Source organism: Labeo rohita, chromosome 1 (assembly GCF_022985175.1).
Source record: "Labeo rohita strain BAU-BD-2019 chromosome 1, IGBB_LRoh.1.0, whole genome shotgun sequence".
NCBI classification, from domain to species: Eukaryota; Metazoa; Chordata; class Actinopteri; order Cypriniformes; family Cyprinidae; genus Labeo; species Labeo rohita.
In genome coordinates this window covers 5,738,925-5,752,699 of record NC_066869.1, presented here as the reverse complement: position 1 = coordinate 5,752,699, position 13,775 = coordinate 5,738,925, and the positions used below count along the sequence as shown (strand labels likewise).

Sequence of the window (13,775 nt, the reverse complement as noted above, 5' to 3'; positions counted from 1 at the left end):
TTGTAAGAAATTCTGTAGTCGTCTGGCAGAAATAAAGTCAATCTGCTTAGTAATAAGTAAAGCTGGTGCTGTTGTTTGTGGAAATGTTTAATCATACTCTGCTGAGATCTTGAGATATTTAATGCCTTCTTTTATTTCAGTTGATTTTATCTAAGGCTATGGCTGGAAGTCATTTATAGTTCTTGTGTTTCTCTTTTCTTCTTTAAGTTTATTTGTATAGCGCTTTTTACAATACAGTATATTTAGTAGTGGCTTACCATTGGTGACTGTGTCAGGTTCATGTACACATAGCAGAAATGAACAAATCACTTTATTATTTCCAACAGCAGTTGATTCAGTGATACTTTTTACACTCTGTAGACTGGACCCATATACGAATTGAGTGTTTCTTTAACACTGAGGATTTTGCTGTGAAGGGTGTTGAGAAAAAAAAAAAGGTTAAAAAGAATGTTTCAGGAACATTATACTAATCTTAAAAGATTCCTTTAAAACTTCTTCAACTTCTTAGTGTAGTGATTCCCTCCAATAAAGTTGACCATTTTTTCTATCATTTTCAGCAGTTCTGTGACCTGATCTCGATTATCCTTGTTCTCATTGTTGAATGAGTGATATCTGCCATAGCAGGTCTGAATCAGGTCCTGTAGATCTTTGCTTTTGCTGATGTAGAGCTCTAGTGGTTTACCCTTCAGTGTGTCAGCATGAGTGAACAGAATAATGGTGTACTTCACAGCATCTTCTCCAAACGTCTTCTGAATCCATTTCACTGCATTTTTCTCCTCCTCTGTGAATTTCACACCTAATCTCAAAACCAGCAGAAATGCATGAGGACCAGGAGCAGACAGATGAATACACTCTTTTATTAAAGACCATAGCTTTGTGTGACTGGCTGAACTGTCGAACAGGCAGGGACAGTCAGTAACTGATACATTTCGCCCATCAACAATTGCTTCTTGTTTCTCACAGGTCACTGTAACTGACGCCAGAGAGTTTTTCACTGTAAACGCATCTCTGTTCAAGATCGTATTTCCTGATGCGCTCTTTCCAGCTCCAGTTTTACCCAGAAGAACGATCCTCAGTTCTGTTACAATACAGGAATTTAGGTATATACAGTTTTTTGTTGTTGTTGGTTTTTTTGCATGTGTAACTAGTTTACTTTTGTGTCCTACATTACTTGATACAACATATGCTTTTAACATGTATTCATGTACTTAAAGGCATAGTTGAAATTAAATTTTGCTGTTAATGTACTCGTCCTCAGGCCATCCAAGACGTAGGTGACACTTTTTCTTCAGTAGAACAGTAAAGAAGATTGTTTTTGTTGAAACCATTTATGGTGTTTCATCAGCAGCTACTCGTTTTTTTTTTTTTTTTAGAATAAAGCGATCTAGATGAACCAGTTCACCAAATCAAACTGAACTGTCTGGCCTGAGAGAGAATAAATGAACAGCGAACTCTCCCTTTTAATATTTGGCAAATATATACAAATAAATAAATAAATAAACCACAACAAATACTAAATTTTGTTATGTTCATTGTCTGTGTAATAATAGAATAAGATTCAAGAGAATAATTACGACACATTTCAGAAAAATAATTATTTTATAAATTGTATGTATAAATGTATAACAATTAGGTTCATAGAAGTTAGTTTTTAATAGAGGGTACTGAATCCTCTCTCTCTCTCTCTCTCTCTCTCTATATATATATATATTGTAGAACATATTGGCAATATAGTTTTTGCCACATATCTTGAGGAAATATCTTTTTTTTTTTAACTATTTTTTAAACACTTTTGAAATGTGTGTTGTTAAAACAACTGAACAAACAGCATCAGCAGTTTTGCTAAATTTTGCTAAATCAAATTTTGTAAAATTTGCTAAATTTGTATGTTCTTTCAAAATTAGCATGTATAATATATATATATATATATATATATATATATATATATATACATATATATATTCCTACCCAAGTCTGAACACAACATTAGTCACCTTAAGCACATTTTGTAATCTAAAATTGAGTGATATTGTTCACACAGCATGATAATAAATGTTATGCAGAAAGGTTTTAGCTCACCTGGACGTTTACCTGCCATTTCTCGATTTGGACCAGAGTGTTTGAGTGTCCACCTGCAAAATACAGTTTTCTGAAACACTTTCTAGAAGCACTGGTTGAGTTCATGTAGTTTCCACTTCTGATTTAACAGCAAATTCTTGGCATTTACACTATCAAAATTAGTTTTTAGTAATATGTGATTATTTTTGTAATTACCTTGTATATTCCTCCAATGTTGTGATAACAATTTAACTAAAACAACAAGGCAGAAAATGGCACTAGTGAAGCAAAATGAAACTATTTTCACATTTTGCACTGCCTCAATCCAGCTGTCAGCTGACTAGGTGAACAAAGTTTGTGATTGGATGAGATAACATTATATGAGAGCAGTTTATCTGAGTTTAAAACATTATCTTTAAATAATATATATTTTTTAGTTGTACTCAGAAACAGATTTTGGTCAGGTGTGTGTGTGTGTGTGTGTGTGTGAAATATATATATATATATATATATATATATATATATATATATGTATGTATATGAGCAATATCACACGAGTAGACTTGAGATATGGCTGTATATCGGCACGGCTCTGATTCAGACGTAGACACAAGGCCACAGGTCAAATATACATCACCTGTTTCCACACAATTTTGGCACATTTTAAAATATTTAAATTAAATTAAATTAAATCTTTAGATGTATGCTTAAATATGAACTGAAAACTAAATGGAAAGGCAGATGTGCATAATGTCCATGTGATGTTTTATTTAGTACTCAGGAGAAATGTGTGTCATTATACAAACATGTCCGTACACTAACGTCCATTTCTATGAAGACTATCTATAAATCTAACATTTATGCCTAACATGTAGCTGAACTGTTTCAAAAACAGGACAATGAACATATATATGTTATTATGCACTGAAAAAAATATTTTCGTTCATCCAATTAAAACATTTTTGGGTAACGGTTCACATCAATATTTTATAACTTGACCCAATGAAAAATAAATAATTTGCACTAAACAATATTTCTATGAAAACTGTTTCATAAAACCTGGCATAAAAGTATATTTTTCTTGTTGAAGAAAGTCAATTAATTTAAATTTTACAATAATTATAGATTTAATCAAAACAAAATTTCCCATTTAAGAAATAAAATGATAAATTATTTATAATTACTACAACCACCACCTTAGATAAAACCAAATGAAATAAAAGACATTAAACCTCTGAAGATCTCAGCAGAGGATGATTAAACAACTCCACAAACAGCATCACCAGCTTCACTTATTACTAACCAGGGGTGTGTTTCCCAAAAGCAACTCTGGTCATAAGTTTTGTCATTACCAACAGAGTTCGACAGAACCATTGTTGGCAAATGATGCTTTTGGGAAACACATCCCAGTTTGACTTTATTTGTCATTCAGGAGTTCTTACTGAGAATTAACAGGTTTATTTTCATAGTTTTAGTGAATTCCATTTGAAGGTTACCATTTTGGTGAATAGTGTTTGCTTTAGTTGGTCACTTGGTTGTTAACATTATAACACTGTTATTATTTTTTGTCTTCCTGCTGCAATTCTGTTTTGAGAAATCACATTATAAGCAGAGCAAACTAAGAGAAAATGTGATTAGTTAATGTAGACTCAGGACTATCCGAAGTGAAATTTACAGATATGTAAGGTACAATCAATTTTTCCATTTTTTGATCATGTTTGTATATGTGTGTGTATATATATATATATATATATATATATATAGGGTTGAGTTCATTCTAATAAAGAAAGACACTTCATCTTAAACATTTATACAGTAAAACTGGTTTAAACTGGTCTGGTTTGGAACTATAATAGCTACAAATCCAATTATTTACACAGCAGCTGCACATGCAATCATTCTGTTGCTGTTGCGATGGCGGCTTCTCCTGCTGCTGCACCTGCAACAACGTTGGCAGTTTTGAGTTCAAAGTACCAATTAGCAGCACTACAACTAAAACTATAACAATAATTGCATAAATTGGTTTCGTTTTGGATTGTGTTGATTTTAACATCTCGAAAGTGTAATGCCTCATTTCATTTTCCTCGTTAATTGCGTTAATCGTTTTCAGCAGTTCTGTGACCTGATCTTGATAGTTTCTGTCTTCATTGTTAAATGAGTGATATTTGCCACCACAGCGATCAACAATTTCCATTAAATAATCGCTTTTATCGATGTATTTGTCCACAGATTTTCCCTTGAGCTGATCAGCGTGAGTGAACAGAATGATGGTTCGACTCATAGCTTCTTTTCCAAAGTTCTCCTCAAACCATTTCACTGTCTCTCGCTCCTCTTTTGTGAATCTCACACCCAGTTTGAGCACCAGCAGAAACACATGAGGACCAGGAGAGGACATCTCCACACACTTTTCTATTTCACTCTTCAGTTGATGTTTTTCTATAGCTGTGTTAAACAGTCCTGGAGTGTCAGTTATAGAAACAGTTTTTCCATCTACTACCCCTTCTTTTGTCTCACACAATTTATTGGATGATTTCATGACATGAACAACTTCAAAAGCTTTTCTGCCCAGGATGGTGTTTCCTGTTGCACTTTTTCCTGATCCAGTTTTACCCAGAAGAACAATCCTCAGATCACATGCTACAAAGGCAAAAAACAAAAAAACAAAAAAACACACATACATTTTAAATGTATACGCAAATATAATTATACAGTAATCTGAAATATTAAATGAAATGGAGAGCAGTGATTATCTAACACATTTTATTGTTATTGTTTAGCTTTTTGCTAAATTTAACATGACCAAACATAATAACTGTGATTAACTCTATAATAATTCTGAAAAATTCAACCATTTCATCTGATTCAACAGATCAGCATGAGAGTTTGATTCAGTCTGTCTGGGCATCTAATAAAGAGTGATTAATTAAAATAAACCATTTTAAAACATGAGACTTTCCATCTTTACTGAATACAACAAATGTAACAGCAGGCCACTATGAATATAACAGTCTGAAATAATTATTTGTTTAAACTAAACTTCATACAGGATGTTTAGCAGCCTTTTTTTTTCTATAATTTCCATGTTGTTGTTTTTTCCACACTCAATATAATAGAAGTATGAATGGCCCTTGAAGCCATATAACATGCATGCAACATTATCAATGATATATGAACATTTCTGTTGAAACGCTGTAAAGCATTATATTGACTAGTTACTGTTATGATACTATTACTTACTGTAGACTACTAAACTTTTTTTTTTTTTTTTGTATTCTAATAATATTCAAGGAATATTTTTGAAGTAAGACAATTATAAAACAGACATTTTACATAATTATGACAAGCACTTAAGTTTAGTTACATTTGCCAAATATGTTTATATTTATGTTAAAATATATTTGAAAAGTTTTTATTCTGTTTATCTCTTGCATTCTATTTATCAAAAACAGAGAAAAAAATAGTTTTATAGAACATTTTTTTCTGTGTAGATTTTTGATTTAAACATTGTCATGCTCTCTTCTAGTATAACAGAAATGATCAGTGTTATAAATAGGTTTATACAGACCTGAATGTGTTGAAATCATTGTTATTTTTCTCTCTCAGGTTTCTCTGCCTGCTTTTCTCTGAGCTGCACAGAGTCAAAGTGCTGCAGCTCCTGCTGACACCAGTCAAGTTGTTTTTTTTTTTTTTCAAACTATGATCATGTGACCATGAGCCCTTCATGAGACCTTTTCATTTCTCTTACTAATGATATGCTCAACAGTTATTATACTTCAGTATGTCAAACACACAATATGCACAATGGTCTGTGAGAACATAATTCTCTGATGGTGACATTTAACAGGACTGGAGTTCTACTTTGAAGACAATTTTCGGAAACTGTTTACTCAGAATATTGTACACATAATTTTGTTGCTGCATATATTGTACACAGTGTGACTAAAATATTTATAAGTCATAACATGATACAGTAACACTTAGTTACTTTGGTAGACCATTATTTTCTCATGTTGTCTCATTTCTTCATGTGTAAAAAGTTAAACAGGTGTGGTTGTGCTTATTTCTTTCAGCCTTTAAATACATGCAGCTAAAAACTGCAGATGCCACTTGAGGGCGCTATAAACACGCACAACTTTTGACTTAAGTCAAAGTTTAAAAATTCTTAGTAAAAAGTAGGACTTTTCTAAGACTAGGAGACTTTTATAAAGAAGGTAAAAGCAACTTTCAGTAAAATCAGCAAAATCAATTTGTTGGACAAACTTTATTTAGATTACAACACTCTCACACTGATATATTTATATTTATACAGATCAGTGAACTCGCCATTATGACCTCATTCTCATCAGCTACATTTAGCAACTGTTTTAACTACTTTCAGTTGAAAGCAGTAAGCAAGTCTGTGTTTTTTTTTTTTGTTTGTTTTTTCTTTCTTTCTTTCATATGTTGAATGTTTATGTGAAATGTGAGGTCATTAAAACCCTCCACACATCACTTTTGGCCACTGTTTTTAGTGGGGTTAGTCTCACAATATTAAAGACCCTGTGTCATCACCGGTACATTGCTCCATTTTCCCAGCGAAAAAGCATAATTAACACTTTTATTACTGCAGTTAGAGAACTGATTTGTAGAGTGAAATAAGTTATTAAGTTTCTTACTTGGTCAGTCACAAAAAAAATGTATGAAGTTTGGATTGTTTTATCAAATCCGTATCATCATAACACCAATATGTCATATGTTCATTGTAAAGTGTGTGTCTCCTCTTCTTTGCTGCCATCTTGTTACTCCTAACTAGGCTAGGACCTCTCCAGCTCTCTTAGGAGCTAAGACCTAGTCCTAATACTTAGGAATCACTCTTATTCTTAAGTCTAAAGAGTGATATTACGTCATTCTTAGAATTTTGACACACTTAAGACTAAAATTTTACTCTGAGCAGCTTTATACATATGGCCCCAGGTCAATTATCAGTTATTAGTCTGCTCCTGGCTGCAGAATTGCAGTCTCCGTTACATTACCCAGTCAGTCTGCAGAACCTGATTTGACCAAGTACGACATGTTCCTGGATCAACATCTTTGTTGACCCTGGAACAACATTGTGATTAACCAATCAGGTTTGAAAAAAAAACAAAAAAAAAAAAAACAAAGAAAGAAAAAACAGTTTATGAAGTTTAGGCTTACAATCAGTGTTTGGTGCTTGTTGTACATAAGTGTCATTCATCTATCATTTCCTCTGATTTTAGGGATTACTCATGTGTAAGGTTAGGTTTAGGTATAGGTCAAGATTAAATTTTTGGATTAAAATGTTGTTCCAGGGTCAACAAAATCTCTCTCTCTCTCTCTCTCTCTCTCTCTCTCTCTCTCTATATATATATATATAGATATATATATATATATATAATGGGTAAGATGAGTGTTTTCTGCTTGAAATAAGATTATTTTGCTTACCCCAGTGGCAGATTATTTAGCTTGTTCTAAGCAAAAACTCACTTAATTTTGCAAAAAAAGGCATTTTTTGCAGTGTATGTGAACTCATGTGATCTTTCTTTAAAAAAAAAAAAAAAACCTGAGTTAACCTGAGCACTCTCCATTGGTCCTTTACATTCATTTACATTTATTTATTATTCATCATTCATCTGGAAAAACAAAGAGAAAGAGAGAGCACTGAGCTGTCCAAATAAAAGTGATTGTTGATCGTCTAAAACAGACTAAGAGGATTTCTTGAGAATTGGCACCAACAGTTACAGGTCAGTAAAAGCCACCTAATTAATCTGATGCAATTAATCTATATCAGAAAATAATCTCATGTCATTCTGGGCATTCTAACAAAGCATGATTACCTGACAGCAAAATTATTGTAAAGGCTTTACATATTGTTAAATATAAAAGTGACTGAATTTTCTAAAAATAATATTTCTCAATTACTTGATTTGGCATAATAGTATAAAAAGTTTAATAACTTTCAAGCCAAATATTATATTAAGAATGTTGCATCACATGTTAATGATTAACTGTATTTTAAAATTCTGTGAAATTCTTGAAAATGTACAGATTAATTGGCGCACGAATTTTATCCTGAAACTGCAAACTGTGTGTGTGTGTGTGTGGTTGTGTTATTATGCTTCAGGAGATCTGAGGGTTATTTTGTTGGGAATGACTGGAGCTGGAAAGAGCGCAACAGGAAACACCATCCTGGGCAGAGATGAGTTTAAAAAAAAAAAGTGGATTTTAATCCAGAGTCAGTTACTCAAAAATCAGAGAAAAAAATAACAAGAAGAGGTAGCAGGTTCATGTAGAGGAGAGTTCAGATCTACGGCAGTTTGTTATGAGCTGTGGTGGCAGATATCATGCATTCAACAATGAGGACAAAAAGAACCAAACTCAAGTAAATGAGCTTCTAGATATGATGGACGAGTTGGTGCTTACAAATGGAGGAAAGCACTACACGAATGAGATGTTTAATGAGGCACAGAGAAAGCTTGACTTGTGGAAAATTGGAGTTGCTGCAGGAGTAGTTTGTGGGGCAGGAGTGGTGGCAGTAGTAATGAAAAATTAAAATTCAACACATCTTTAATGTAGAATTTGGAACTTTGGTTAGTAGAACATTTTTTAAAAGTGTTTAACAAATCACATCAAACCAATTCATATACTAAAATGTAGTTTATTAAAAACACTGATGTGTGTATTATTCCATAGAATTTAAAATATTTTCTTCAAATATAGCATGCATTTAGAGTCGGGTGAATTTGAAACATTTGTTTCAAAATTGTATTTGTTAATATATATATTTTTTATTTATTTTATTTATTTATTTATTTTTTTCATGTGGGGGAAGGAGTTGGTATAAAAAATAATTTTAAAGAAGGTAATTTAATGAACAAAGTACATGTAGATTTTTAACGGTTGTTCATGTTTCTATAATTGTGAAATGCCACACCACCTCTGTCTATAATAGCACTTTGTGTAAATGACATGAACTTTTACAGTTTAAGAATAAGTTGTTTAAAACCGCTTTTAATTGTACAAAATAAATGTGGGAACATTATATCCTTTAATTAAAAAATCTAATTCTAATGAAGATGGTTAAGCAAGAAGTGAACATGCAATTAAAAAAATGCAGCAGTCTTAATTAGATTCAACAAATTTGTCATAAATCTTTATTATAGGTAAATAAAGGGTAGACATTAAATAAATGAAAGGAATTTGGATTGAAATTCTTATGTGATAGTGAATACAAACATGACGCTTGACTGAAAGACGTAAATCAGCATAGCAAACATAGTGAACATTTTTGTTTTTAATTCATCACCATCAGATCTGTTATTTAAGTTGACAAACCCTTCCTTTGAAAGACTGTTACGAATCTGGTCACCAGTTGTTTTATTTATTTATGTATTATTTTTATTTTTTTCCAATTAAGTACTACTAATTCTAATTTCTTCTGGGTTAAATAGCTGTTCAACATTAAAGTAAAGTTTAAATAAATATTTTTTTAATAATAAGGCATACACTGCAATTTATGAGATTATTTGCACTCATAATCTACTTAGAATTAAAGTATTTATTTAAGTAAATTTATTTTTTTTTCTACACAAAGCCATTATAATTGTCATGAATCTGGTCGGTGACCTGCGGTGCGCTCACCACCAGATGTCGCTCTCACCTTACCCACACACTCTGACTGTTGCACCACACTCCGGACTACATCTCCCGTCAGGCATCACGCTGATTGCGTCATCACCGTCAGGCATCACCATGTGACCAATCAGCGGCACTATAAAAGCCCCGGTCTTTCCCCATGCAAGTCACGGATTGTTGTTGTTGTTGTTATTTCTATTGTTAGCGTTCCCTAGTTCCCTAGTTCCCTAGTTCCCTAGTTCCCTAGTTCCTAGTTCCCTCGCCTGCTCCCCCGTTTTCGTCTGTCTCGCTGCCTGCCTTTCTGGACTCTAGCTCGTTATAAGGATTATTCTTCTGTCTCACGTCATGGATTATGTTCGCCGCTGATCTACCCACGCCTGCCTATGGACTACTCTTGAGCCTCACCCCAATATACCTGTTTGCTGTTGCTTTGACCCTGTCTGTCTGACCATGCCTTTGTCTCGTCCCATTAATAAAAGCTCGCATATGGATCCCCTCGCCTCTCGTCTCCCTCTCCACGTGACAATAATAAATGTCTCATTTATTTGTGCCTTTTATATTTTGTGTAAAAATAATACATTTAGTTTAATTTAGTATTTTTATGTCAAGACTAAGTCTCTTGATAGAACATCTGTACTGCAAGTATTTACACTTATTTCCGCACTGCATGTATTAATCGTTGAGACAAGCATGTTAGTGACAAGATCAAAACCAGGTAGCCATATGGCGCTTGTAATAAGCAAGCATCCTACATTTGGTTCTCATATGTTGCTCCTATGAGCCGCCAAAGAGGAGGACAAGGAGGTGAACGCGGCATCATGAGAACTGTTATCAGTCAGCAGTCGCTCAGTGGAGCTGGGCTGCATTTCCAAAACCATCATAAGCCTAAGTACATTTTAATATCTAACAGATATTATCTATTGCCACCAATGGTCTCTATGATCAACTCGCAATGCTTTTGAGAAATGCAGCTGTAGTGAGCAAAACCCTAGTATTACCCTATATTACTTACTTTTGGAGAAAACTTAACAGCCAACTTGGATCACATGTCCCTTAATAACCAATCACATTCCAGCACCAATCCCTACACCTAACCGATAGTGTTAACAAATGTAAAACTGATTAAAAAAAATGCATTTTGTTATGCAGCCATGCTATTTTTACTTCCTCATTCAGATTTGAGCTGTTTTGTTGAACCATAGTTTCACGGGGTTTGAACCAAAGCTCTTCAAGTGCAACGCTGTATCACGTGAGCTAGCAAGCAAACTGACTGTGTTGGAAAACTCATGTATATGAAGCTGTATATGTGACGACAATGTTCAAAAGTATAAATTTTCAAACAGTGCAGGATGTTAAAATTGTTTTAAAACCATAATAAAATATTCAGCAATAGTAATCGTCTGAAAATTAGCCTTTATTAATCAGAACTCTGTGTGTAAATCATACTGTCAAGCTATTTCTTTTATTGCACAATTTCCCCGCTTGAAAGGGAGAAACACATCATCAACGGAGACCTTAACTGGATTCCACTCTTTTATTTTTTCATCAATTATGATGAAACTAACATGAGTTGTAGCAGAAAGGTGAAAAACCTTTAAACAGAAACAAAAATATAACATACGTAAATAAATTCCAAAATAAACTTGTTAAACAACCACTGCTTGTTATTCTGATTCTTTGTATCTGCTTTTAACATACAGCATTGTTCAGCTTCATTATTTAATACTAAAGTACACTTTTTAGAGTGCGATCTGCAGCATAGTTTAGAAAATGTACTTGCATCCAGTTTCATTACATGTATATGATTTTAACGATCAGATTAGTCACACACGAACTTCAAAAATAAATCAAATACTATCGTCATTCTATCAGCGATCGCAAACACAAAGAAAGATGTGCAAATCAAAACACATGTAACTTAGTGACATTTCTATTCGCTATACTAAACTACATTTGACTTGAAATAGCTAAACAATGAGCAGATAAACACAGTATGGCCTCGAAATCTCTCCGTGCCGAGCACAGACATTTTTTGCTGCGTCACGAACTCACTCGGCATCTGCCGCTACAACAGTCACATCCATCGGTTTACTGAATCGAAATTAAAGTTCTCACCGGCTGCCACTCCGGGATATGATGATGGTTTAAGCGTTTGTGCACTTTCCTTTCGTCCAGCCTTTGATCTCAGCAGAGAAGTTGCCTTAGCTTTCGGTTTCAACTGAGAAGTCGCGTCCGCGCCGCCTCATGAAACGTAGATTCCTTTCCTCCCGCCTCTCGCTCTGATTGGCTGACGATTTATTGATATTATTTTTTTCATTGATTTTAGTTTGACTTAACACATACTGTGTGTGAAAAGGAATAAAAGTTTTACTGCCTGGAAACTGCAGTGATTCATACATATAGGTACAATTTTCAGGTTTGCAGAAATGTATATAGAGGAAAAAAATGCCCTCTGGTTTTCTTTCATACTGCCAGACCGGAAGAGCCAAAGTGTGTACTGTATCATACTTTCATTACAGTTAAAAGAGGAAGTAATTTTTACAATGGCAATGGCAATTTACACTATACCACTCAAATGTTAGGGATCAGTAAGGGATCCCTTACTTTAATTTGTTTACATCTGCACTTTGTTGTTTATGATCAGAGAATTTAAGAGTTGCACGCACTAAACAAAACTGATGAGTTTCAGCGATGACTGATCTGAACGCCTCTAATTGGTCATTGTATTTCTAAGCAGCTGGCAAACAAAAACTGTAAAATTAAGGTACAACATCAACATCCTATTTTTTCTTTTTTAACTGTTACCTTACAGGTATTGTCTGGATTTTGAAACACACACATATATATTAGGGGTGTAACGATACATGTATTGGTACCGAACCGTCACGGTACGGGCATCTCGGTTCGGTACATGAGGCCTTATAACAAATACAGGCAATTCACCCTCAATCCAGAAGGGGGCGCCCGCAGTAATGCAACTCTTCATTTACAAATTTAATTTGCTGATTTTAAACGTGTCTCTCAGTGACAAAGGTGTATAAAGTTACTTAAAAGAAGAAAAGAAACCTAGCATAGCAAGCATAGTAGATCTGTTGTTCTTTTCCTGTTGTACCGAAATCATATTGAACCGTGACTCCCGAACCGAGGTACATACCGAACTGTGACAACTAAATTTAAGGTTTCTGTTTGGCACCATGTACTGGCAACTATTTGACCTTTTTTTTTTTTTTTTTTTTTTTTTTGTCTTTCGCTTTACAGGAGACACACATTTTTAAGGACAAAAAGCAAACGTTTCCATCTAGAAAGCTGTACAACAAAAACAGTCACAGGAATATTTCAGCTTTTTCCTACACTGTAAAAAACAATTTGTTGAGTCATCTTAAAATCATTTGTAACCTGGCTGCCTTAAAATTTTAAGTTCAGTCAACTCAAAAAAAGTTTATTCAACTTGAAATGTTAAATTATACTAAGTGACAACTTAGATGTTTGAGTTGAATCAACTTAAAATTTTAAGGCAGCTAGGTTACTTACCCATCTGTTAAGTTTAGCAAACACAAATATCTAAGTTGTTACTTAGTACAACTTAACATTTCAAGTTGACCAAACTTATTTTAGTTGACTGAACTTATAATTTTAAGGCAGTAGGGTAACAAATTATTTTAAGCTGACTCAACAAATTCTGTTCTTTATTTTTTACAGTGTAACAGTGACCTGTAGGTGTCACCAGCTGCTCAGTAACTCGATCAAACTGAATTATTTTTGCAGTTTTTCAGACAAGTTTCTTTTTTTTTTTTTAGACAAAAGTCTAATTGTGATTTCTGAAAGCAGATATTTACAGAAGAGCATGAATTGCACCAATGAGAAGGTGAAAACAACAACAAAAACAACAATATTATACAGTAATAACAGTGGCATGATGTGGTAAATGACCATGGTGTGATCAGAGTGAATCTGGTCCTTGGTTAAGAGAGACTCTTCTGACAAAAGGAACCTAAAATCACACAAAGGGAACGTCACAGAGAAACAAGGTAAGACCATGACATTCATTGACAAACATCCATGCACACACACACATCTGACATGTC

General features: G+C 33.7%; 1 protein-coding gene across 5 annotated transcripts in view; it reads right to left on the bottom strand.

The window, feature by feature from the left end:
- LOC127171308 (polymeric immunoglobulin receptor) overlaps positions 1-13,775 on the bottom strand; it is a 37,986-nt gene that overhangs the window by 20,594 nt on the left and 3,617 nt on the right. The window contains exons 9-10 of one of the 5 annotated variants that reach the window (XR_007828498.1): positions 11,806-13,681; positions 11,097-11,282 (exon numbers count right to left, since the gene is read on the bottom strand). The exons of 3 other annotated variants lie outside the window; for them this stretch is intronic. Coding sequence is in view for 1 of the 2 variants with exons in the window: in XM_051119895.1 (XP_050975852.1) it covers positions 13,653-13,681 (29 nt within the window). In the remaining variant the exon portion in view is untranslated. One more of the 5 variants, XM_051119895.1, reaches the window with a different exon arrangement.